This window comes from Hypanus sabinus, chromosome 1, assembly GCF_030144855.1.
Source record: "Hypanus sabinus isolate sHypSab1 chromosome 1, sHypSab1.hap1, whole genome shotgun sequence".
In the NCBI taxonomy this organism is placed as follows: domain Eukaryota; kingdom Metazoa; phylum Chordata; class Chondrichthyes; order Myliobatiformes; family Dasyatidae; genus Hypanus; species Hypanus sabinus.
This window is the reverse complement of record NC_082706.1, coordinates 32392615-32415546: the sequence shown is the minus strand read 5'-3', so window position 1 is coordinate 32415546 and position 22932 is coordinate 32392615. Positions and strand designations below refer to the sequence as shown.

At 46.3% G+C, this 22932-nt stretch overlaps 1 protein-coding gene across 4 annotated transcripts in view; it reads left to right on the top strand.

Moving 5' to 3' along the window:
* The window catches only part of LOC132392353 (pleckstrin homology domain-containing family A member 2-like), a 117729-nt gene that overhangs the window by 9488 nt on the left and 85309 nt on the right, over positions 1-22932 (top strand). For 3 of the 4 annotated variants that reach the window (XM_059966193.1, XM_059966175.1, XM_059966189.1), the window contains exon 2: positions 22426-22589. In XM_059966193.1, coding sequence (XP_059822176.1) covers positions 22449-22589 — 141 coding nt within the window. In that variant the 5' untranslated portion in view covers positions 22426-22448. Of the gene's footprint in view, positions 1-5843; positions 5998-22425; positions 22590-22932 lie in introns of those variants that run through there. The other variant, XM_059966182.1, reaches the window with a different exon arrangement.

Genomic DNA, 22932 nt, shown 5'->3' with positions numbered 1-22932 from the left:
TCAGTGAGATCAGGAGTTGGTCTTTCAGTGTAGGAGAGGTCCTTTCAGGATTCTGATACTAGTGAGACAGCAGCTGTCTTTGAGCCCGGTGGCATGTGTTTTCAAACTTCTGTATCCTCTGCCTTGGTGGGAGAGAGGAGAAGAGAGAATGTCTGGGGTGGGTGGTGTCCTTGATTAGTTGGCTGCTTTCCTGATGCAGTGGGAAGTGTAGCTGACGTCAACGGAGGAGGTGGGGGCTGGTTTGCCTGACGAACCCGGACTGCGTCCACGGTTCTCTGCCCTTTCTCTTGGCCTTGGGCAAAGCTGAACTTTGGGTATGTTTAATAGTTGTGATTGTGGACACACTCAGTTGGTTGCAAAGTCTCTCGGAAGAAAAATTCATTTATTTATTTATTGAGATGCAGTGCAGAATAGGCCATTCTGGCCCTTCAGCCAGGCTGCCCAGCAACCCCCCCCCCCACCCTCCCCCCAATTTAATTGTAGCCTAATCGCGATGACTAATCAACCTACCTAGCGGTATGTCTTCAGTCTGTGGGAGGAAACCAGAGCACCTGGAGGAAACCCCACCTGATCATGAGGAGAGCGGACAAACTCCTTGAAGGCGGCAACAGGATTAGTGGGTTTGGAGTGAGAGACTAAATGTCCTTTTCTTGCCTTGTCAGGTGATGTTATTTTGGGTGTTGCTGCTGGGCCTGTTCACAGTTTGTCAGTCTCTGAGTTGCACAGGAAAAAACAGGCCTCTTGACCCACCTAGTGGCCAGCCAGCACCAGCTCATCTGACCCAATTATACAGCAATCCCATTTTGTTCCCTGCCCCTCCCTATCAACTCCCTGGCAGGTTCCACCTCTCACCCGAACAGCTGGACAATTTGCAGTGGTCGCCGAACCCACCAACTTGCCACCTCTTCGAGAAGGTGGGAGGAAACTGGAGCACTGAGGGAAGCCCACACAGTCGGTCACAGAGACAGTGTGAATTCTCCATTCAGCCAAGACCCAGGGCTGGGATCGAACCCAGGTTTCTCGAGCTGCGCTTGTTCAATTATCAGGTTCCAGTAGGAGCTGGAGCACAGTTAAACCATCACATCTAATATGGAAGCCTTCACCTTAGGCTACGGATATCTTTAAGTGAGCTTTGCCTGGCTGCCCAATTACAAGCAGTGTCGGCAACACAGCTGCATAATCCACTGTCCTCTTGCCCTCCCTCAGGGCAGGGTTGTTATGGTGATGACAACTTGTGGTTTCTGATGGGGTCGGATATTTAGGCTAGGTTCTGTATTGTACTGAAGCATTAAGGAGGGACAGGAGGAACACAGGAGGTATTGAGTGGCAACTGCGGCAGAAGTAGTTGATATTTGAGTCAAAATGTCCTCTTCTCAGTACTACCATCAGGCAAGAGGTATAGAAGCCTTAGGTCCCACGCTGTAAGGCTCAGAAACAATTATTACCTCATCAAGGGATAAGTATTGGAAAGGGTGAGCAGTTTCAGGTGTCAACAAATCTGGGCATCTTTCCTGGTCCCAACATATTGCTACAATTACAAACAAGGCACGATGATGACTATATTGAGGAGTTTGAGGAGAATTGGTAGGCCACCAAAGATGCTCGCAAATTTCTGCCAGTGTACTGTGGAGAGCATTCTAAGTGCTTGCATTATGGTCTGGTATTTGGGGGTGGGGGTGAGCTACTGCACAGCATCAGAAAACTTGCCTCCCCGGCGTAGGCGGCATCTGTCATTGAGGACTCCCATCACCCAGGACGTGCCCTCTTCCCATTGCTGCCATTGGCGGGGGGTACAGGAGCCTAAATACACTGACTTAGTGTTGTAGGAACTGCTTATTCCCCTCTGCAGTCAGAATTCTGAATGGACAATGAACCCATGAGCACTATCTCAGTATTTTTCCTGTCTTTTTACACTATTTAATTTTTTATGTATATTTATAATTTTTATTTTTATGTATTGCAATGTATTGCTGCTGGAGAACAAAAACAAATCTCCTGACCTTTGCCAGTGGTATTATTCTTGATTCTTCTTGCCTTTCAACCATCAGTCTCCTTAGCTGCTATGGACAACTCCCATCATCACTACTCTGAGCTGATTCTAAAAGCAATAGACTCACTTTCAAGGACTCTTTACAACTTGTGTTCTCAGTATTATATTTTATTTGCAGATTTTGTCTTTTGCAAATCGGGTGTTTGTCAGCCTTTATCTGTTCAAGTGTATTAGTCACAGATTCTGTGCTAAGAACATAGGAGACACCAGCAGGTCAGGCAGCATCTGCGGAGAGTGAAGCAGCTTTAATCTTTCAACTTGACTTTCTTCTTGTCTGAACGGCATGTTGTGACATAAACTGCTTTGGCTGAATATCTGAAGTTGTTGATTACATTGTCAGTTTATGAGGGTTTGGTCAAGGAGATGAAGTGCTGTTCTCAGTTGATATTGTGCGTTGTTGGAAAAGAAGAACCAAATCAGTGTGGATGGAGAATTAGTGACAGGCAGCTGAAGTTCAGGGAGGAAGGTTTTCTGCAAAGCTGTCACCCAAGCGTTAGTCACTTTCCTCAAAGTAAATGTATTAGTACTGGGAGCTTGATTCCATACATATATTGGAAGGGTTTGGGAGTGAGAAGCTTGGCCCACCTCCAACTTGTTGGTTGCTGTGTGTTGTCAGTCAACAGTTGAACCAGTGAAGGTGAAGTTTGTGGGATTGTTGAGACCAAGTGCCTGGGGAAGGAAATCTGCCCAACGATGCCAAGGGTGACTCCACTCCCTGATTGGCGCTTTCTCTTGCATGAAGAAACGTCGTGCAATGGCATTGAATGCCTCACGCCTTCCTGGCTGGATGATATTTGTTTGAGATGTTGGTTCTGAGAAGAGCTGTTGAGGAGAAGGGCCCGTGCGTGGCTGTCAGTGTGACTCCCTCCTGCCTGATGCTTGTCCATTGGCGTCCAACGCCTCGCTACACTGGACAGCCTTGGAAATCCAGCTTCACATTCTCTTTACATTTGTTGGCATATACACAACGGTGCAATGAAGTTTCTTGATTGTATGAAGCTCAGTTTAGCTGCTAACGATAAATACAGTGAACGGTGCAAGGAACACTGATAGAAGAAATGCTTAAGTGATGACAAGGGAAGAGGTAGAATTATGGGTTCGCATCCACTGGGGAGGGATGAAATGGAGTGATGAGTTCACAAGGCTTGATGACGGTGGGGAAGACACTATTCTTGAGTCTGGTTGCAGTTCTGGTGTCCTGCACTGGTTAAAAGTAGAGCCCCTGCTGGAGCCACATGTGACCCTCAGGCACAGGGAAGAGGGATAACAGAGAGGCTGGGTTTCTGCCAGGGTGTGAGGAGATTGGCTTGGATCCCAGGCAGATTGGGCCCAGTGTGGAGAGCTTCCTGCTCAACCAACTCCCCCAGCTCCCCCAACCGGAGCAGAGAGATCCGGCTGTTATTGCGGGGGGCGCGGGGGTGAGGGAGTCCAGGCCCATGAGGAGGGTCTTTCCCTCTCGCCGCAGGCAGAGAAACCAGGCTGAGGTTTGGGGGAGAGATCATGTCTCATGAGGAGAACCTCGCTCCATCCTAGGGTAGACAGACCAGGCCAATGGTCGGGGGATAGAACAGCTCCAACCCACCCCCCCCCCCCCCCACTGGATACAGAGATTGGGCCAGTGAGAAGAGCCTCCACATCCTCCCCCCTAACACCTCCCTGGGGTGGAGAGCCCATGATAAAGGTTGATTTTGATGAGGGGTGTGGAGTGGAGGGAAGAGGGACCAGGCCTAGAATGGGGAAACTGGCCCAGTACTGGGAATGGCTTCTTGATCAGGAGACGGAAATTGAAAGGCCATCATTTTAGAGTCAGAGAAGTACAGCATAGAAACTGGCCTTTCAGCCCATCTAGTCCATGCCAAAACCATTTTAAACTGCCTACTCCCATTGACTTGCACTGGGATCATAGCCCTCTGTACCCCTAACATTGATGTATCTATCCAAACTTCTCTCAAATGTTGAAATCGAGCTTGCACGCACCACTTGTGCTGGCAGCTCATTCCACACTGTCACGACCCTTCATGTTCCCCTTAAACTTTCCACTTTTCACCCTTAACTCATGACCTCTGGTTATAGTCCCAACCTCGGTGGAAAAAGTCTGTTGACATTTATCCTATCTACGTAAATCCCTCAAACTCTATCAGATTTCCTCTCAGTCTTCTACATTCTAAGGAATAAAGTCTTAACCCTTTCAGTCTTTCCTTATAGTTCAGGTTCTCCAATCCCAGCAACATCCTTGTGAATTTTCTCTGTACTCTTTCAGTCTTATTTACATCTTTCTTGCAGGTAGGTGACCAAAACTGCACACAATACTCCAAATTGGGCCTCGTCAATATCTTGTATAACGTCATTATAACATTCCACCTCCTGTACTCAATACATTGATTTATGAAGACCAAAGTGCCAGAAGTTTTCTTTACGACCCTATCTGCCTGAGCCAGATGCTTTTGTTCTACCACACTCCTCAGTGCCCTGCCGTTCTCTCTGTAACACCTTGCACTTGTCTGGATTAAATTCCATTTGCCATTTTTCAGCCCATTTGTCCAGCTGGTGTAGATCCCTCTGCAAGCCATGATGGCTTTCCTGGCTGTCCTCTACACCCCCAGTCTTGGTGTCATCCGTGAAGTTGCAGATCTAGTTAACCACATTTCATCCAGATCGTAGATATAGATGACAAACAACAAAGGACTGCTTGGACTGGTATAGTCTGAAAATGCTGAAAGGTGATGGTTGGGAAGAAGGTGTCTATTGTAGCCGATGTCCCTAGAATGAGATAAGGCCAAGAATGGTGGAGGTTGTCCTGAGGTTTCTGAGGCAACCCGAGTTGCAGATGACTGTGACGGTTGTGGTGGGGTGATGCAGGGGATGTGGGAACCGAAGCCTGCGGCGTGCCTGGAGTGTCACTCTTCAGAGTGGAAGCAGCCTCCTCATTGCGACTTGGGCTTGTACATGCCTGCAGAAGTGAGACTGTGGAGCAGGAGGCGGGTTGCCCGGCTCCCCAGAGACCCTCTGCTTCATAAAGAAGTGCTGCAGGGGACAAGATTCCTGTAACCCAGAATATGGCCACAGTGATAATTGACTCTTCTCTCACAACACAGAAAAGGCTCTTCACCTTTCACCCTTAACCCGTGACCTCTGGTTGCAGACCCAAGCAAGCGCTGGAGACCAGGGGATAACTCAAAGACCTGTGTGGAGGTGTATTTCCCCATTCAACCCCTCCCTGTCTGTAAGATTTAGAAATTTTTTGTCTAGGCAGTAGGCAAATCCTAGGTCCACAATATAGTTGCTCCCTCTCTCTTTCTCACCCTCACCCGGCCCCCCCGCCACCTTAACCCTTAACCTCACCCGGCGGTGCCCCCCACCTTAACCCTTACCCTCGCTTGGCATGCACCCCAGCGGTTGAGGAGCCCCACGCTGGGTTCCTGCAGGCTCCCTTCACCGGGCCGAGCGAGTTTGCGGTGCATCACAAGACTGCCATAGCGACTTCCGCTTCTTGTGAAACTTGCTTGACTGGCCGGTGCTCGGAGAGGGTCTGATCCAACGGGGAAGTCCCACTGTCACCGCCCTCCCAGCTGTCCCTCTGCCCTTCCGCCTGCTTCCTCCTTTGTCATGTGCACCTGCAGTCAGGCCATCAGTCAGCTGGGTGTGCTCTGCGGGGACTGCGGTTCCAGCTCCCAACAGCCCTACTGTATTTTCAAACTGAGCCCTGGGCTGTGTACTCCAGCCCCACCCCCAGCGTATCCTGTGCCCTGTGTCACCCTGCGGTATCTCAGCGCTTGTGGTGTGTGTGTGGAGCTCGCTGACCTGCTATCGGCTGAGAGAGTGCTGCCTTGACACAAGCGCTTCGCTCTGAGACGGTGGTAGACTGACCCCTCTGCGTTCCGGGGGCATTGCAGAAGCAACCTCCAGCCAGCTTGTACAGAGAGCGCGAATGCTTGGGCAGAGCTGAGGTAAATTTTGTTCTGCCAGCCTTAATCACTGGCTTTCGTGTCCGCGTGGGGTCAGTTCACACTGGGGAACTCTCCCTAAGACGTGTCTTGAGTCTGGATTTCCAACAGAGGGACTGAAGGCTAGCATTGTCAAAATACTCACTTTTTAAAACGTGTAAGGCCCTGAGTGTGAGTACCAGGGAGGGGGGGTATGGTGTGGGAGGTGAATACACCTCATTATTCGACTGGATATTTGAGGGTTCCGCACTCTGTCCTTGGCACAGTAATGCGGTGAGGGTTCAGTAGGTGATCCGTGAGGAGGCAGGGGGAGTAGTTCATGCACTCAGGCCGAAACCCTGCCCTGACCTCTGCCTCGTCCTGCTGCTGGTGCTAACCAGCGCTAACGGCTCTGCAGCCTCACTGCCCCTTGGGGCTAGTTGTTGTTGCCCCTCGAGCTCAGGCTGGCCCCAAGGTCTTCCTTTCCCTGCCCCACAGACCTTCCTGCCTGTCAGAAACTGCCCGTCCCCTGACCCCAGGGTCTTCCCTGTGCCCTCTCCCTATACTTATCCCCTTCCCCGTGCTGCTCTGCCCCTACTCCTGCCCCAGCTACAACTGCCCTTGCCCCTGGCAACTTTGGATCACTGGGAGCTCCTGGTGTGATCTAGAGTCTCCCCTAGATTCTTGCCGTGACTGCTGGGTCATCAGCATTGCAGCTTCCGGCCTGGGCCAGATGAGGACAGCAGTGTGTTTGGAGAATCATTGGTTTACCATTGTTGGGAAATGGCCGCTGTTGGGATGTTTCTGACATTGGAGAACTGATGGTGGTGGTTTGAACTGGGACTGGACAGTGTGGAGTATTCCCCTGTTGGAGTGTGTTAAGGCTGAGTTTACACCACAGGCTGATTTTGGGGCCCTTGTTGAGCTCTGCAAATTGGGACAGGTTTTGCTGGATTTTGAATCATGTCACAAGGCAACAACAGTATGGTCAAGAAATGGTTAAACTGGGAGCAAGTTTCTGCCGGGGCTTAATTGTCTACAAGCGATGATTAAGAGTTTCTTTGACTTGTCTTGCGTCTTTCCTGGGTATTTAAGATTGAATGCAATAATATGAGAGTGGTAGGCCCAGAAGCCTGAGCCTTAATTTTGCTGCTTTCCTGAAGGGCAGGAGCACTGTCTATAATCAGCTCCTCTGTGGAGGAATCTAGAGGTACCGGTGTGTGTCTGTAAGGCTGCCTGCCTGTCCTGGTTAAATGTGCTGCTGACTATTACAGGCCTGTTACTGTGGCAACAGGGTTGGAGGGAGAGAGTAGGGGAACTGCTGCAGATGGGATTAGTGCAGGAAGAGTGGATCCAAATCTGCAACTCCACTTGGTATTGATTTCATGTACAAGTTATGGTTTAGTTCAGCTGTGCATTAATGCTCATGGATACAGCCAAACGAAAGTGTTCTTCTGGGGCCAAGGTGCGAAACACAGAAACAAAAGTCACATGCAGAACAAGGCACGTATAATTATGCTAGCGGTAAACATATAGTCACAAAAAACATTAAAATCTAACCAAGTGCTGGGTGTCATGTTCAGTAGCTTGATGGTGCAGCAAGAAGTCTGCGGCGGTCCAATATCATGCGCTAGTGCAGCCGCAGATGAATGCAATCAGGCTGGTCTTCTACCAAGCAAATGTTGGATGGCAGCACCGACCGGACGGGCCAGTCCCCTCCCCAGCATGTCTGCCATGCCACACCGCCACTGGGGTCTCCTCCCCTGGGCGGCTGCAGCCGGCCTGGTCCGTGGGCTACAACCGAGGCAACACAGCTTGCCCGCCGTCGGTCGCGCCAATGAAGCAGACTTGCAGCATTTTACGTCACCAAGATGGAGTGGAAAGCTTGTCTTGCATACCATGCATGCAGATTAAGGCAGAGCACTGAGGCTAAAGAAGGTAAAAGAAAAACAAAATGTCGAATAACATGTAAATGCTTCCGAGAAAGTGCAGCGCGGGTTAAAGGAGGAAAGCAATGAAGGTGGGCAGGGCTGCTCTGTCATTGGTTAGAACTGCCAGCTGCTGGGTCACATGACCTGGGGTTGATTGGGTGCTGCACTGAAGGGGTCTGAGGTTAAAGTTGAGTTTATCGTCATGTGAACAAGTTCACCTAAACGCAGGTGGAATGAAAAACGTCCTTGCAGCGGCACCGTAGATACGTAGCATCATATTAAACACCGCTGACAAGAGAAACATAAATACAAATTATTATAAGCAAGAGCAGTTAGAAACAGGAAAAAAACCCAGTCCATTTCAGTGCCAAGTGGTCGTAGTGTTGCTAAGCTGTAGTGATTAGTGTTATGTCGGTTGGTTGAAGGACAGTAGCTGCTCCAGAACCGGGTGGCGTGGGACTTCCGGCTTCTGTACCTTCTGCCTGAAGCTAGCTGCGAGAAGATGGCGTGGCCCAGATCATGGGCATCTGTTGATCCTGCTGTTCCTGGTAAACCAGGAGCTTTCTGAAGTTCTGCTGCCCCTAGTCAGGGTTTACTCCCCTGCACCCCCGGTACTCACTAGATTACACTGATTGACACTTCAGCATCGTCTTGCTTTAAAATCCTCATTCTCGTTTTCAGACTCTTTCATCCTTTAGGCCTCTCTGTCTCCTACAGCTTGCCGTGCACTGGGATCTGGTGTCACTGGCTAGCTTCTATCTCACTGTTATCACTCTTGAACATACCCCTCACATGCTAAGAGATGAACTGATCTCCCAGTCTACCTGTTGCACCTGTCTGCCTGCACTGCATTTTCTCTGAAACTGTAGCAGTAACACTGGACTCTGCCGACTCCTACCTCAGTGACAACCTGTTAGGATGGCGTGGAAACAAGAGCTGTCCACTGCATTTTGGTACCTGTTCAAAGTACCTTTATTGTCAAAGTATGCAACCTTGAGATTTGTCTCCTTAAGGGCAGCCTCCCAACAAGAAACTGGAAAGAGCCCATTTAAAAAAAAGACTTAACAAACACCCAGTGTGCAGAGAGGGAGAGCGAGAAGAGAAACACAAATCATGCAAACAATAAAAGCAAGCAACAGCTTTCAGAGTGGAAGTGAGTCCGTAGAAACAAAGCCCTGAGCAGCTGGTGCTGGCCACAGCCTCCGCCTCAGTGGCACGGTGAGCGGAATAAGGCCCAACCCTCGCCTCCGGTCCCAACAGCCTGCCTTTTCAATCCCTCTAACCCCACGTATAAGTCATCCAAACATCAGGTTGTCCCTTGCACTGGGACCTGGGCTCCATCAGCAATGATACGCTGTGGGCCTGTGTTGCTGTTCTGTGCAGTGGTGATCTGGGTGGACTAGTGCCATGGCCTGCGGTTAGCAAGAGACGCAGTGCTGCTTTGAGCCGAACCGAATCTGCCAAGACTCTTCCAAAGTTTTCGAGATCTGGTGTTTTGTATTCTGCGTATTTTTCCCCTTTTGGGGGATTTCTTGCCATTTGCGTGATTTGTTTTTTCTTCTGTGTGTTGGAGGTTTATAACTTTCCTTTGAAGAGGTTCCTTGGTTTTCTTTGTTTTGTGGTTGTCTGTGAGGAAGACGAATCTCAGGGTTGTTTACTGCATACAGACTTTGATAATAAATGTACCTTTGAATCTTTGAAACATTTTAATTGTATCTGATTCTACCATTACCTCCACAGCGTGTTCCAGACATCAGCCGTTCTCATCAAAAAGTACCCCTCAAATCCCCTCAGAAACTCCCTTCACTCATCTTAAAAATATGTCCTCTTGTTTTTGAATATGGATACTTCCTCAATTATCTCAGAGTTAATCCTATTGCCATTGATAGTTGTTCGTACAGCTCCCCCAGCTCCAAGTGTTGTTGCCCCCACCCTGAAGCCCGCCACCTGCCCATCTGGAAATACTTCCTGAACTCAGCAGTCTCTCTCAGTGACTGCTCAAACTTTTCTTAGTGAGGCTGCGGGGAATTGCCTTACCATGCTAGAAGGGCAGTGCAGAGGCAAGTTGACAGTGGCATGAACGAGAGGTGAGGGACTTTGAGCTCAGTGCAGCCTTGCCTTAACATCCAGGCGTCGTCTGATAGACTGCTGGCTGGTGGTGTACAGGCATCAGCACTGGACTTCGAGGTGAATAGTCACGAGTTTGCGTTCAGCCAGTTCCTTGCAAGCTTTCCATTCGTGCTGGGATGAGCGTCAAGCTCGCAACTCGGCCTCATTAAAAAAAAAATACCAGTCAAATGCCACGGAAACAGTAAAAAATGGAAATGCGGCACAACAACATCAATCCCTGAGGGAAGGGAATGATGTGTTGAAGCTTGAAGCAAACTTACAGGAAGCTGAAATGTCCACGATTAGTTATTTGTCATAAATTCAGTATGATGTCATGCAGTCTATTTTCAAAATTTAAAATAAATTTATTATCGAAGTGCATATGTCACTGTATACAGCCCTGAGATTCATTTTCTTGTAGATATTCTCAATAAATCCATAATATAATAATAACCATAACAGAATCAATGAAAGGCCGCACCAACTCGGGCATACTGTGCAGATACGATCATAATAAGAAGCAATAAATATTGAAAATGTGAGATGAAGAGTCCTTGAAAGTGAGTTCATAGGTTGTGGGAACATTTCACTGATGGCGCAGGTGAAATTGTCCTCTTTTGGTTGAAGAGTCTGATGGTTGAGGGATAGTAGCTGTTATCGCCTGAACCTGGTGGTGTGAGTCCTGAGGCTTCTGTAGCCTCACCACAGTTACGAGTAGCTCCTTCTGTTCTGATCACCAGTCTACAGAACGGATTTGATTGCGCTGGAGAGACTACTGAAAAGGTCCATCGACTGCAGATACTGGGAGGGATGATTGGGCTGGACTTACTTTCCCTGGAGTGAAGGAGGCTGAGAGGGTGATTTGATTGAGTTGTATCAAATAAGAGGTAGAGATAGGGTAGATCGACAGTATCTATTTCTTATCGGGGGGGGGGGGTGGTTCAAAAACACGAGGGTATATTTTTAAGTTGAGTGAAAGAAGTTTTTAAAAGGGATTTGAGGGATAAGCTTTTCTGGCAATGGTTGATGTCTGGAACATGCTGCAGAGGAAACAGTAGAATCCAATAGAACTGGAATGTTTCAAAGGTTCAAAGGACGTTTCATATCAAAGTCCGTATGCAGTATACAACCCTGAGATTCATTTCCCCATAGACAGCCATGAAGCAAAGTGAACCATGGAACCCGTTCAAAGAGAAACTTCAAATCCCCAACACACAGGAAAAGCCCCAAATCACGCAAATGGCAAGAAAAGAGAAAGAAGGGGAACGCACAGAATACCAAACGTCAGATCACGAAGACGTGGGAAGAGTCTCGATAGATTCAATTCAGTTTAGCGCAGCACTGCGACCCTCGCTATTTGCAGACCGTGGTGCTGGTTACACAAAACAGAAAGGGAACGTCCAGAAACACATCATAAAGCAAACGGCAGAGTCCATTCCACAAGCTGTGTCGATTAAACCTTGCCCGAGATCTATGGACTCCAGCTCCATCCTCTGGCAGCATTGTGCAAGGGGGGGAAGAGAGGGAGACTGTTCTTACATCGGCATCTTCCTTCCGGAGCATCGAGCAAGAGGGAGAGAGAAAACATTTGTACATCGGCACCTTCCTCCGGGAGCAGAGAGCGGGGGACAGAGATCGTACATGCACGTAGAGAGCACAGAACACCCACTCGCCTTCCGCGCTAGTCTTCATTGATTTCAATCTTCAATGCTTTAATCAAGGGTATCAGTAAGAAACGGAGTCAATTATGGGCTCTCCAGGCTTCTTGGCTGCACGCTTCACCCGAGACCTTGCCTGAGAGAGGTCTCTCCCATGGAGACAGCAAAGCGCCAGGTTGCTCAGTGGGCCAAAAACGACATCAAAATGTAAATCACAGGCTCCAGCCGCAGCAGAACCACGTTTGAAAGAAGAAGGTGAAGTAAACGAAGAAGTTTGGTGAACCACCTGAAGGAGGTCGCCTTTGCCTGTGTTATTCGCTGGCTTCTTCTCCCTTCCCAAAGGCATTTAAGTTGACTTTTAAATGGGCAAGGCATAGGAGGATGAGGACCTACTGAGGGCAAATGAAATCAGTGTAGGCGGGTAAACATGCTCTCCAGCATGATCATGGCTGATCTTGTACTTCACTGTCATGTTACTGCATTGAGCCTGTGTTCCTTGCAAACCAAAAACACGGCGACTTCTGTTTGGAATAAACTCAATGACTGAGCATCCACAGCCCTCTTGCATAGACAATTGCAAAGATTCACCACCCCATTATAGTACAGTCCCTTGTAACCACAGGAGACTCACACCAGCCCTTTCATCTTTTCCATGCTCACCATCCAGGGATCCAACAGTTCCTCCTCTACTGATTCACTCATACAATGGCCAATCCACTGGGACCTTGGCCTCTGCCTCTTTTCGTCAAAGCCTCAGTTCCCCACTCCAACCCTTTCCCACTAACACTATGGCCACTCCTACTATGGCTGCTCCCACAATGCATAAACCTCATTTTTTTATGGGCCCATGTGAGACCCACATGCTAGGACAGTTGCTCTTTTCAATAATTCCCACGCCTGCACAAAGATTGCTCTCCCTACCCCAAAGTGAAAGAGTCTCCATTCTAAATGCCAACTGTTCATTTCCCTCCACAGATGCTGGCTGGCCTTCTGAGTTCCTCCACCAGCTTGTGTGTTGAATCACCACGGCAACCCTGGTCACACCCTATCAGGGTGATTCCCTTCCCCAATTCTCTCTGCAGAGTGGAGCAAACTTTCCTTTGTCTCTTTCCCAGCCCTGCTGAAGGGTCTTTGACCTGAACTGTTCACTCTGCTCATGCCCTCGAACCCACCCAGTCTTTTATTCTGCTTGTTGAAGAATTGCTGCCTCTTCTTTCAGAAGAGCAGACGGCTTTCTACAGATGACTTGCTGAAAATTATACGGCAAAATGTCTTCGAGTCGCTTCTAAAGGAGTTCATGAAGTCCTGACGCAGGGTTTTGACCTGAAATGTTGATGTCTCCCACCCAGCCTGTTTATATATGGTCATCCAGTAAGGAAGGGGGCATGGAGGGATGAGGATCTCCCCGGGCAGACTGCCTGGCAATGTTTAGGGGGTATGTTTGTGCCCGGGTAACTATTGAAAAGGAACACGTGCAGTCCACAGCGGCCTTGGAGGAGTTTCGAGACCGTTGGGCTCCGCGGGGTGTAAATGCCATCGTGGATAGGGATGGCAACATTCTGGTGTAATGTCTATTGTCTATTTGTGGTGCAGTAATTGTGTTTGCTACTGTTTTGTATATATTGTATAGCACCGATATTTGTAATAAAGGATTTTGTAATAAAAAAAAGGGTGAATGACCTGCTTCGGTGCTTTTGGACTCCATGTGTTACTGTGCTTGATCGTCACAGGGCAGTGAGTAAGTCGCTCAGAGAGGGTTCTCCCCATGTCTCTGCACACGTGGTCAAGTGGGAAGTGTGTGGGAGATTCCACGGTATTCCCATTACCATAACCATTTAAAAAAAGCCCATGTAAATATTGATTGACCTTTGAACATCAGGAAGTCATGAGTTTGAGCAAACGAGTGGAACCTTCACTGAAGTGGGTAAAAGATCAAACAAGACAGCCACAATGACATTAATGCACTTCTCCTATTACCAGGAGCCCTTTTAGATAATCAGCTGGAAGTCATGTCTCCATACAATACACTGCTTTCTCACAGATTGTGGCAAGTTATAGTGCTGAGCTGATGAATGTCGACAGTGCCAGTAAAGTTGGTGTCAGTTTGACCCACATTAAACTTCCAGGTCGGATTGTTTCTTTTCTTTTTCAATCTTTTTATTATTATTATTAATAACAACAAAATAAAATTGATACATAGATAATGGGATTACAAACGTACACCTTTCAACTGAACATGAAAGAATACATAAGCAATGGTTACAGTATAAATGAGTATTCCCAAATCATGGATGATACAATTTACAAATAACAAGGCAAACCTAGGTGTATCATCATATATTTTAAAAAAACAGAAAAAAATGATGCAAAAAAACTAATCTAATAATTTAATAACTAATAAGGGAAAAAAAACAAAAAAAAGAAAAAGAAAAAATGGAGAAAAAAGGGCTGTTTATAGTATCTCACAAAAATACAAAATCATCAGTGTCGTCCAACTCCGATCCTCTCAACATATATAAAATCGAAACTGGAAAAAACAAATAGGTTTGGAACAGGGTCATATTACATCATATGAAAATATTGAATAAATGGTCTCCATATCTTTTCAAATTTAATAGAAGTATCAAATACAACACTTCTAATTTTTTCTAAATTTAGACATAACATAGTTTGAGAAAACCAATGAAGTACGGTAGGAGGATTAATTTCTTTCCAATTCAACAAAATAGATCTTCTAGCCATTAGTGTAAGAAATGCAATCATTCGACAAGCGGAAGAGGATAAATGGATTGAGTCCATCATTGTTAAACCAAAAATTGCAGTAATAGGATGAGGTTGTAAATCAATGTTCAATACCGTAGAAATAATATCAAAAATGTCTTTCCAATATTTTTCCAAAAGCGGACACGACCAAAACATATGAATTAAAGACACTATCTCAGAATGACATCTGTCACAAATAGGATTTATATAGGAATAAAAATGAGCCAATTTATCCTTGGACATATGAGCCCTATGCACAACCTTAAACTGTATTAATGAATGTTTAGCACATGTAGATGATGTATTAACTAATTGAATATTAGTTTGAAGATTGTTTCTTGGAGGGCTTGGGTTAATGTATTTAGCAGGAGCATTATGTTTTAAGGCGCTACATGTTAACATGAATGAAGTAATTTGCTGGCCAGATTTAACTGTTTATCGGCAGCTGGTCATGAGGGCCGTGCTTCCAGTTCTGGGGAAGATGGTCGGACCTGAGCTCCGCAGATGTGAGATGCTCGATCAGTCGTTGAGTGGGAAAAGTTGGACAAAATATCCTCCGACTGTGTCCACTGGGGTCGGTTTTACAGTTAAATATCTAGTGGAAAGTTGAACGCTGGCCTGGTGCCTGTTACACTTCAACGTGCTCACCTTTCCCGCAGTGAATTTCGAGAATGGCTTGTGTTGCGTCCCTCTGGGATCAAACCCCCTGCACGTGCGTATCTGGCGTGGTTATTGTACATTGCTGATAAAGTTGCGTCGCTCCTCACAGGGTGATGTCCAGGTTGTTCCACAAAACACTGTTGTGAGTCACCCCTGAGCATTAGTTTCCACTGGTTATGTCAGTCTGGGAACCCACTACGGTAATCCCTCCTATGCTCCTCAGCTTCAGAAGACGTTTGCCAGGATTAGAGGGCATGAGCTACGAGGAGAGGTTGGACAAACTTGGTTTGTTCCCTCTGGAGTGGTGCAGGCTGAGAGGGGACCTGGCGGAAGATTTTAACATTGAGAGGAATGGATAGACTGCTGGAATCTTCCCCCCCACCCCACCCTCCAGGGTTAACTGTCTAATACTAGGGAGTGAGACTTATGAAGTCAGAGGGGGAATAATTAAAAGGAGATGTGTGGGGCCAGTTTTAATTGCACAGAGTAGTGGGTGCCTGGAATACCCTGCCAAGAGTGGTGGTGAAGACAGATGCAATAGAAGTGTTTAAGGTACCCTTAGCTAGGCACCCGAGTGTGCAAGAGATGGAGCGATGTGCACTCAGGAGGGATTGGGTGTCCATTAGCGTAATTATTTTGGCACAACAGTGTGGACTGGAGGGGCTTTTCCCATGCTGTACTGCTCTATTTACTGCAGTAACCTGATGCTGTGGCATTTTCCACTGGGCCTACGACAACTTTGATCTTCATCCCCGTGCCTCCTTCTGTCCCCAGTACCTGCAAAGCATTGGTCTGTGGCCTGCCGATCATCCCATCTCTGGCCTCCAGCTCTCCATCCTCCAAAGACAGAAGGCACATGGGCCCCAAATTCACCAAAGGCTACTCTTTCCCAGGCCCCATTTTCCTGCTGGTGGGCCCTGTTGAGGATTAAGTATCAGCAGAGGGCTGTGATGGATATGGACACTGCACGCTGTACAGTGATGATGTGGTTTGGCTTTAACCACAATGCAGTGCTTTGACTTGGGGAATGAAGAAACTCTCTGGACGTTCATGGTTGTGGTTGGACTTTTTTTTTGCTGGACGACAGCAATTATTGAGGGCTTTGTTTGATTAGGCAGAGGCCCTTTGACATTGACATTCTGCAGTTCATTGGGCCTCACTAGCTTTTCTGGAGAAATGCCAAGGGTTCAAGACCTTGTACTTAAAATGGAGGGGTTAGTAGGTTCCTGATTAGAACCAGAGGGCAAAGCCTCAGAGTAGAAAGAGGTCCCTTTAGAACTGAGATGAGGAGGAATTTCTTTAGCTATCAAGAGGTGAATCTGGGGAATTCATTGCCCTAGACAGCTATGGAGGCCCAGTCATTGCGTATATTTAAGATGGATGTTGATGGGTTCTTGATTAATAAGGACATTAAAGGTTTCATGGAGAAAGTAGGAGAATGAGGTTGAGAGGGAAAATATATTGGCCACAATCAAATGGTAGAGCAGACTCAATGGGCTAAAAGGCCTAATTCTGCTCCATCTAGATGTCTTGTGTACCTAGGGAATGATGATGCTTACTTTGCATTATTTATTAATTTTTTTGCACTACTTAAAGTCATAGACGAGTGCAGCACTTGTATGTATTAAATAGTTAAGTTATATGTATTTGCTGTAATTCAGTTTTTTTATTATTATGTATTGAATTGTACTGCTGCTGTGATGTTCTCTGGACATTCATGGCTGCTTGGGCCTGTTTCTTACTGGACAACAGTGATACCAAGGGCCTTGTTTGATTTAGCCGAGTCTCTTTGACACTGTTACTACTGAAGTTTATTGGGCCGCTCTCATGAGCTGGTATGACATGGGTTCCAGTCCCGCTCCTGGAACACCAGGAATCGGAAGCAAGAGTTGCTCATTCCTGACATTGCAGCTGGCCACAACTCTAAAGCTAAGGAGCTGGAGGAATGAATAAGTCTTCTTGTCCTTCCCATATGCCTGCTTCTCAGCTGGCTTTGGGCTTGGTCACAGAGTCAGTTGGACTTTTGGCCTTGAGGATAGGAAAAGGTGGGGTGTTTGTAAATCCCAACTCTCCGTGGCCAGTGGGTGGGGACAGTATGAACATATGGAAATAGGAGTAGGCCACTCGCCCCTCAAGCCTGCCTTGCCATCCAATGCGATCATGGCTGGTCTATTTTGTACTCATTAGAATTTACTCTAAAGTTCCGGATAATAGACACGTTTTAATAGCTGTGTGACAAGAGAAGAAAAGAGGAAGCTCTATTATCATTTAATAGGCTCATCCTTCTTAAAGTAATCTTTTAGATTTTGCAGATCTTAGTTATAATTTCATAAGTGCTTGGCTGCTAAGCGGAAGAAGAACTTCTATTGAAACAAGCTTCTGCTTGCGGCTGGTTGGACTCTGTCATCTCTGAGTTTTTCTGGCAAAACCCTATTTTGTTCTGGCAATCAGTTGGAGAGGGTGGGAGATTGAGAAAGGTCAACCCCCCCCCCCTCCCCTTTTGGCCTTGCCTGATGCTGGTTTGTAATTCAAATGCTTGAGTGTGGTGCTGGAAGTTCACATTGGGAAGAGGAAGTTGAGGACAATCTGCATCACTGCCTGTCAACACATCCTGAAACACAAAAGCCTTTTGAGCACTTTGAAGTGTGTGCGGTATTGCAATCTAGAAGAAACTATCACATTGAAGCAAGCTGGTCATGAGACAGTAGCAGCTCTTCCCCGGATGAAGAGAGAGGAGTGGACCTGTTCATTCAAAGAGCCACCACAGGTAAAGTGGACTGAACTGTGCATTGTGTGGTACAATTTTCCCATCCAGTCCAGTTCAATTTACCTGTGCAATGGTGTGCTCAATGCTGGAGATATGATGTAGACTCTGATGTACTTAAACCAGATCCTATCTGTATCTCTAAAGCAATTAATCTCTGCAGTGACGCAGAGAGATGTAATAGATCAGTACAGACAGATAGCAGAGGAGCTGAGGCTGATTGAGTACAAATGTTCTCTTGAAGGAGAGGTCATTGATTGGCTATGATATCCCTGAGACAATCCCACCCCTCAGTCACAGAGTCATACACCATGGTGACTGAATCAGATGGATGCATTTTTATGATTGGATTTCAGGTCAGTGTCTTTTGAGATTGGTTAGGGCAATGCTTGTCTCTTGATGTTAATCTTAGAAATGGACGATACTGTTTGTGTGTAATAATATTGTGGATGAGTTAGGATGTTTGTCACTTTAAAATTCTGTTCCCGAATGCCTGCCTTGCTCAGATGAACGAAGGAACTGGATCTCAGCTGAATACTGAGGGTATCTCCCACAACAGTACCCACTCCTACATGGGCACGATTCCAGTAGACACTGTCAGGAACAGGATCCTGGCTATTTTGCTCCATCTTGCTCCCATAGTCTTAATTTTCAAGGACAATTATGATAAGACTAGAAACAGCATTAGACCATTCAGCCCTTTTAGTCTGCTGTGCTGTTCAGTCATGGCTGACTGCAGATGTTCTTTTCCATCTGTGGATCAACTGGCTCCAATAGTCTTGATTTTCAAGGATAATTGCTATAAAACGTAGGATCAGCATTGGACCATTCAGCCCATTGAGTCTGTTCTGCCATTCAGTCATGGCTAATTACATATGTTCTCTTCCATCCGTGGATCAGTGGGCTTGGCAGTAGCTGAGACCCAAAACCAAGATGTTTCTGGCCTCCTAAGATAGTTGCTGGAGTTGGGAACAATAAATTTATAAATGTTAGAAGCCATTTAACACAGAAGGGTGTTATAACCTAGAATGGCCTTGGGGATTAGCATCCATATGGAAGTTCAAAGGTCATTGGCCACATACTTGAGGCTCACTTTTGTAGGAAGGTGATTGTTACTGGTTGCAGCCAAGGGCCTGGATCATTGATATAGAGCTGTGAGTTCAAAACCCACTGAAGCAGCTGCGAAATTTAAATTCAAGTAATTTATAAAATATGGAATATTCTTTTAGGTTTTTTTTAAAGAAAAGCTAGTCTTGGTAACTAATGAAACCCATCTGGTTCACTGGGGCCTACCTTGACTGATGTATCCCATACATGATTGCAAGCCTTATGTGCTTGACACTAGCTGTCCTCTCAGTTCAAGGGCAGCTGACGCTGGAGGATCAGCGGCTGGCGATGCCGGGAATTTGTGAATGAGTAGTTGGATGTCTGGGATTGGGCCACATGCTCACTGTAAACCATCCGAGGTCACTGATGTTGCGGACTTCCAGATGTGCCAGAATCAGCTTGCTCTCCGTGGGTGTCTCCCTCAACGTAGTGAAGATTGGCAGTGTGGCGTGGCCACATAATCCCTCTGTGCCGACGCAGTGGGGTGGGGACGAGGGAGAACGAGCTTTGCCCGTGAAGTGCCTGGAATGAAAGCTTCAACAGCTGACTGAGCCTAACTTTGCCCGCAGACAGACTTTGAGCACGCCTTTTGATATTTGGATTTGGTTGCCTTCCAAAATGTTAGAAGATTAACAGTCATCTAAGCTTTTAAACACCACACAAAAAAAAGACACTTTGTCTAAACTCGACTAATTCAGAAAAAAACACAATTGAATATTCCCAGCTGCTTCTGCCATGTACAAACCCAGGAGTACTCAGCGTATCTTGAACAGATCTCTTGTACATTTAAGAATTCCTGATCTCCCAGTCTACCCCACCATGGACCGTATTTCACTAGCTGTTCCAGTACAATGGCCATGATGAGTTAGTCTTCCTCTGTAGCTGTAACACTAAATTTGGCATTCTGTTTTCCTTTTGTAGTGCCTCAGTGTACGTAAGTGTGTAATGATCTCTGGATGGCCTGCAACACTTTTCACTGTATCTCAGTACATGTCAATAATGAACCAGTTACCAAATCTGGTGCTGAATCTCCAGATACAGTTGCTGAAAGTTGGAAATGGAGCCCCTAACATTTTCCAGTCAGTCTAAGACTGGACTGATGGCTTAGTGGCCGCCTGTGGCCTTATAAGATTTGTATAGGATGATGATTTTAATTGCACTGACGTTCCAAGGCTTGAACTGCATTGCTGTCATGATATTGTAATACCAAAGTATTTGAAAAGACTTAAAAGTCACACCTCACTACCTTCATACAAGAATTGCCTTTTCACATTTGTAACCGGCATAAGAATTTGCATCAAAAAAGCAATTTTAATGACTGGCAACTTTGCATTCACTCTGTGTGATATTGCATTGGGCCTTCACTCCCTGGAATGTTAATCTCCTCCCAGCTTTTGTACTTTGGGTTTACTGTAGGTGATTGGGCTGGCAGCAGCTTGGAAATACATTAAACCTCAATGTAACTGCAGTAACAATGGATGGATACAGTATTCTGGACTTCTGACCCATCATCAGCTCTTTTTTATGATACATAATTAAATCTTAAGGGAGTTTTCATTTCAGTAACAACACTCTCATCACCAGATGTTTTAAATCCTCTCTTGGTTATCTTTATTGCCAAGGCAGCCTTTAAAAACTTACTTTGGTATTGGGAAACATTTTGAAACTATCCAGACAGAATTAGCAATGAGTAAAAAGGCCAACTGTGAATTGTGTCAAGAAAGCCTGTAAAAGACAAATTGTTTGTTAAAGACAGACTGTGTTGAGCTAGTTTTTGGATTCTTTGAAATGATGAGTGAGGGGGAAACGTGGTTGATGTAGTATATGGAGTTTTCAAATGCATCCGATACAGTGCCTTATAATAGGCTTGTTGTCAAGGTTGGACCTTGAGGAATCGAGGAGTAGGGATTGTTGTGCCATCATGTGGTAAAGAAACAAAAAGGAATGTGGAAGAGTCAGGTTATTTTTTAGTGTGGGAGAGACGTGTACAACAGAGCTCTCCGGCTTTATAAACGGTCACAGAAAATGAGCAGAAAAAGTCAGAGAGCACCAATAAATCACGAGCACACTCACTCACTCCATGGAAATGAATAAACAGTTGACGTTTCAGGCCAAGACCCTTCTTCAGGACTGGAATGGAAGAGGGAAGATGCCAGAATAAAAAAGTTGGGGGGGGGGAGGCGAAGAAGAACTAGCTAGAAGGTGATGGATGAAGCCAAGCGGATATGAAAGAGAAAGAGTTGGACAGGAAGGAATCTGTTAGGAGAGGAGAGTGGACCAGAGGAGAAAAGGAAGGAAGAGGAGCACCAGACGGAGGTAATATGCACGCGAGAGGAGGTAAGAGGTCAGAGTGGGGAATAGAAGAAGAGGGAATTTTTAACCAGAAGGAGAAATTGATGTTCATGTGTCAGTTTGGAGGCTACCCAGACAGAATTTAAGGTGTTGCTCCTCACTGTTTCAGCTATAGTTGGAGGACAGGGTCCCATTCCAGGAGCTACACTTTGGGAAAGAGTCAAAATATTACAAAGTGCTCACATTATTTGTTTTCTCTGTAAGTACTGTTTGTTCGCATGAAGATGATAATGTAGATTAGTATCTCCACTGGTAGCTATCTTGTAAATTGGCCACAAGTTGTCCCCGGCACCCTAGGTCCTGTTGATTGAATGAAGGGCAGAGTGAGAAACAGTACAACATAGGAACAGGCCCTTTGCAAATTAAACTCTGCTCTACATAATCCATATCTCTCCATTCCCTGCATAACAAGTATCTCAACAACCTCTCAAGTGTCACTATTGTATCTGGTTCCACCACTCCCCCGGCAGCCTGCATTTTAACAAATACTTGCCCTACACAGCTTCAAGCTTTCCATTTCTCAGCTTAAATGCCCGTCCTCTGCTACTTGATATCTCTACCCAAGTGATAAAGATTCTGACTGTTTACCCTCTCGAAGCCTCCCAGAATCAGTTACGTTTCTGACTGGTCTTCCCTCAGCCTCTGGTGCTCCAGAGAAAACAACACAAGTTTGTTCAACCTCCCCTGGTAGCTCGTACTCCATAATCCAGGCAACATCCTGGTAAATGTCTGCACCTTCTCCGAAGCCTCCACATCCTTCCTATAATGGGGGCGATCAGAACCGCCCACAATACTCCCAAGTATAGCTTAACCAAAGTACTATACAGCAGCAACGTGACTCCCTGAATTGCACTCAGTGCTGTGACCAGTGAAGGTCAGCGTGCCAGATGCCCCCCTACCCGTCTAACCACTTTCAGGGAGCTCTGGACTTCTGCTGTTGAGATTCACGCAGTCAGTGGCCAATGGTGTTTCATTCATTTGACAACCGAACCAGAGATCGACCGGTTCTCTGGCGTGTTTCAAGGCCATTGACGTTCCTGTGTTTGTAATTTAGTTCTCTATTAAGACAGTGGTATCCATTTTAACACCCGGTTTTATCTTCCCTCAGTGTGATGATCAGTGGGAATAGAAATGCCTTATGTGGATCGATACAGCCGTGTCTGTGGGTTCTTGGACATTGAGGAGGTCGAAGGCAGCGGGAAGTTTCTGCGGCGGTACTTCATCTTGGACACATCAGACAATGCACTCTTTTGGTACATGGATAACCCGCAGGTACATGCACCCTAACATCAGCTATTTGTAGTGTGGTGATGTTTTGATAAAATGAAGCGAGGAGCTTTGTGAGAGCTATTTTGTGTGGCCTGGCTTTCTGTACTTTGTGGTTACCACTTGCCTTCATCTAGGCTAGTGACCTGAAGATCTGAAAATTTGCCCCCTCTGTTCTAAGCAAAGCTCATGGTGTAGTGATTTAAGCTGTTTGAAGTCTAGGTTCATGGACATAAAAGGAACCTAACTTTAGGTTTGCACTTTATTACACATGCATTGTTTTGTTATCTGTTTAGTATGTGTGAAAATACTCCTTTCTTGATGTCTTTATGCTCCCATTTCTGCTGAT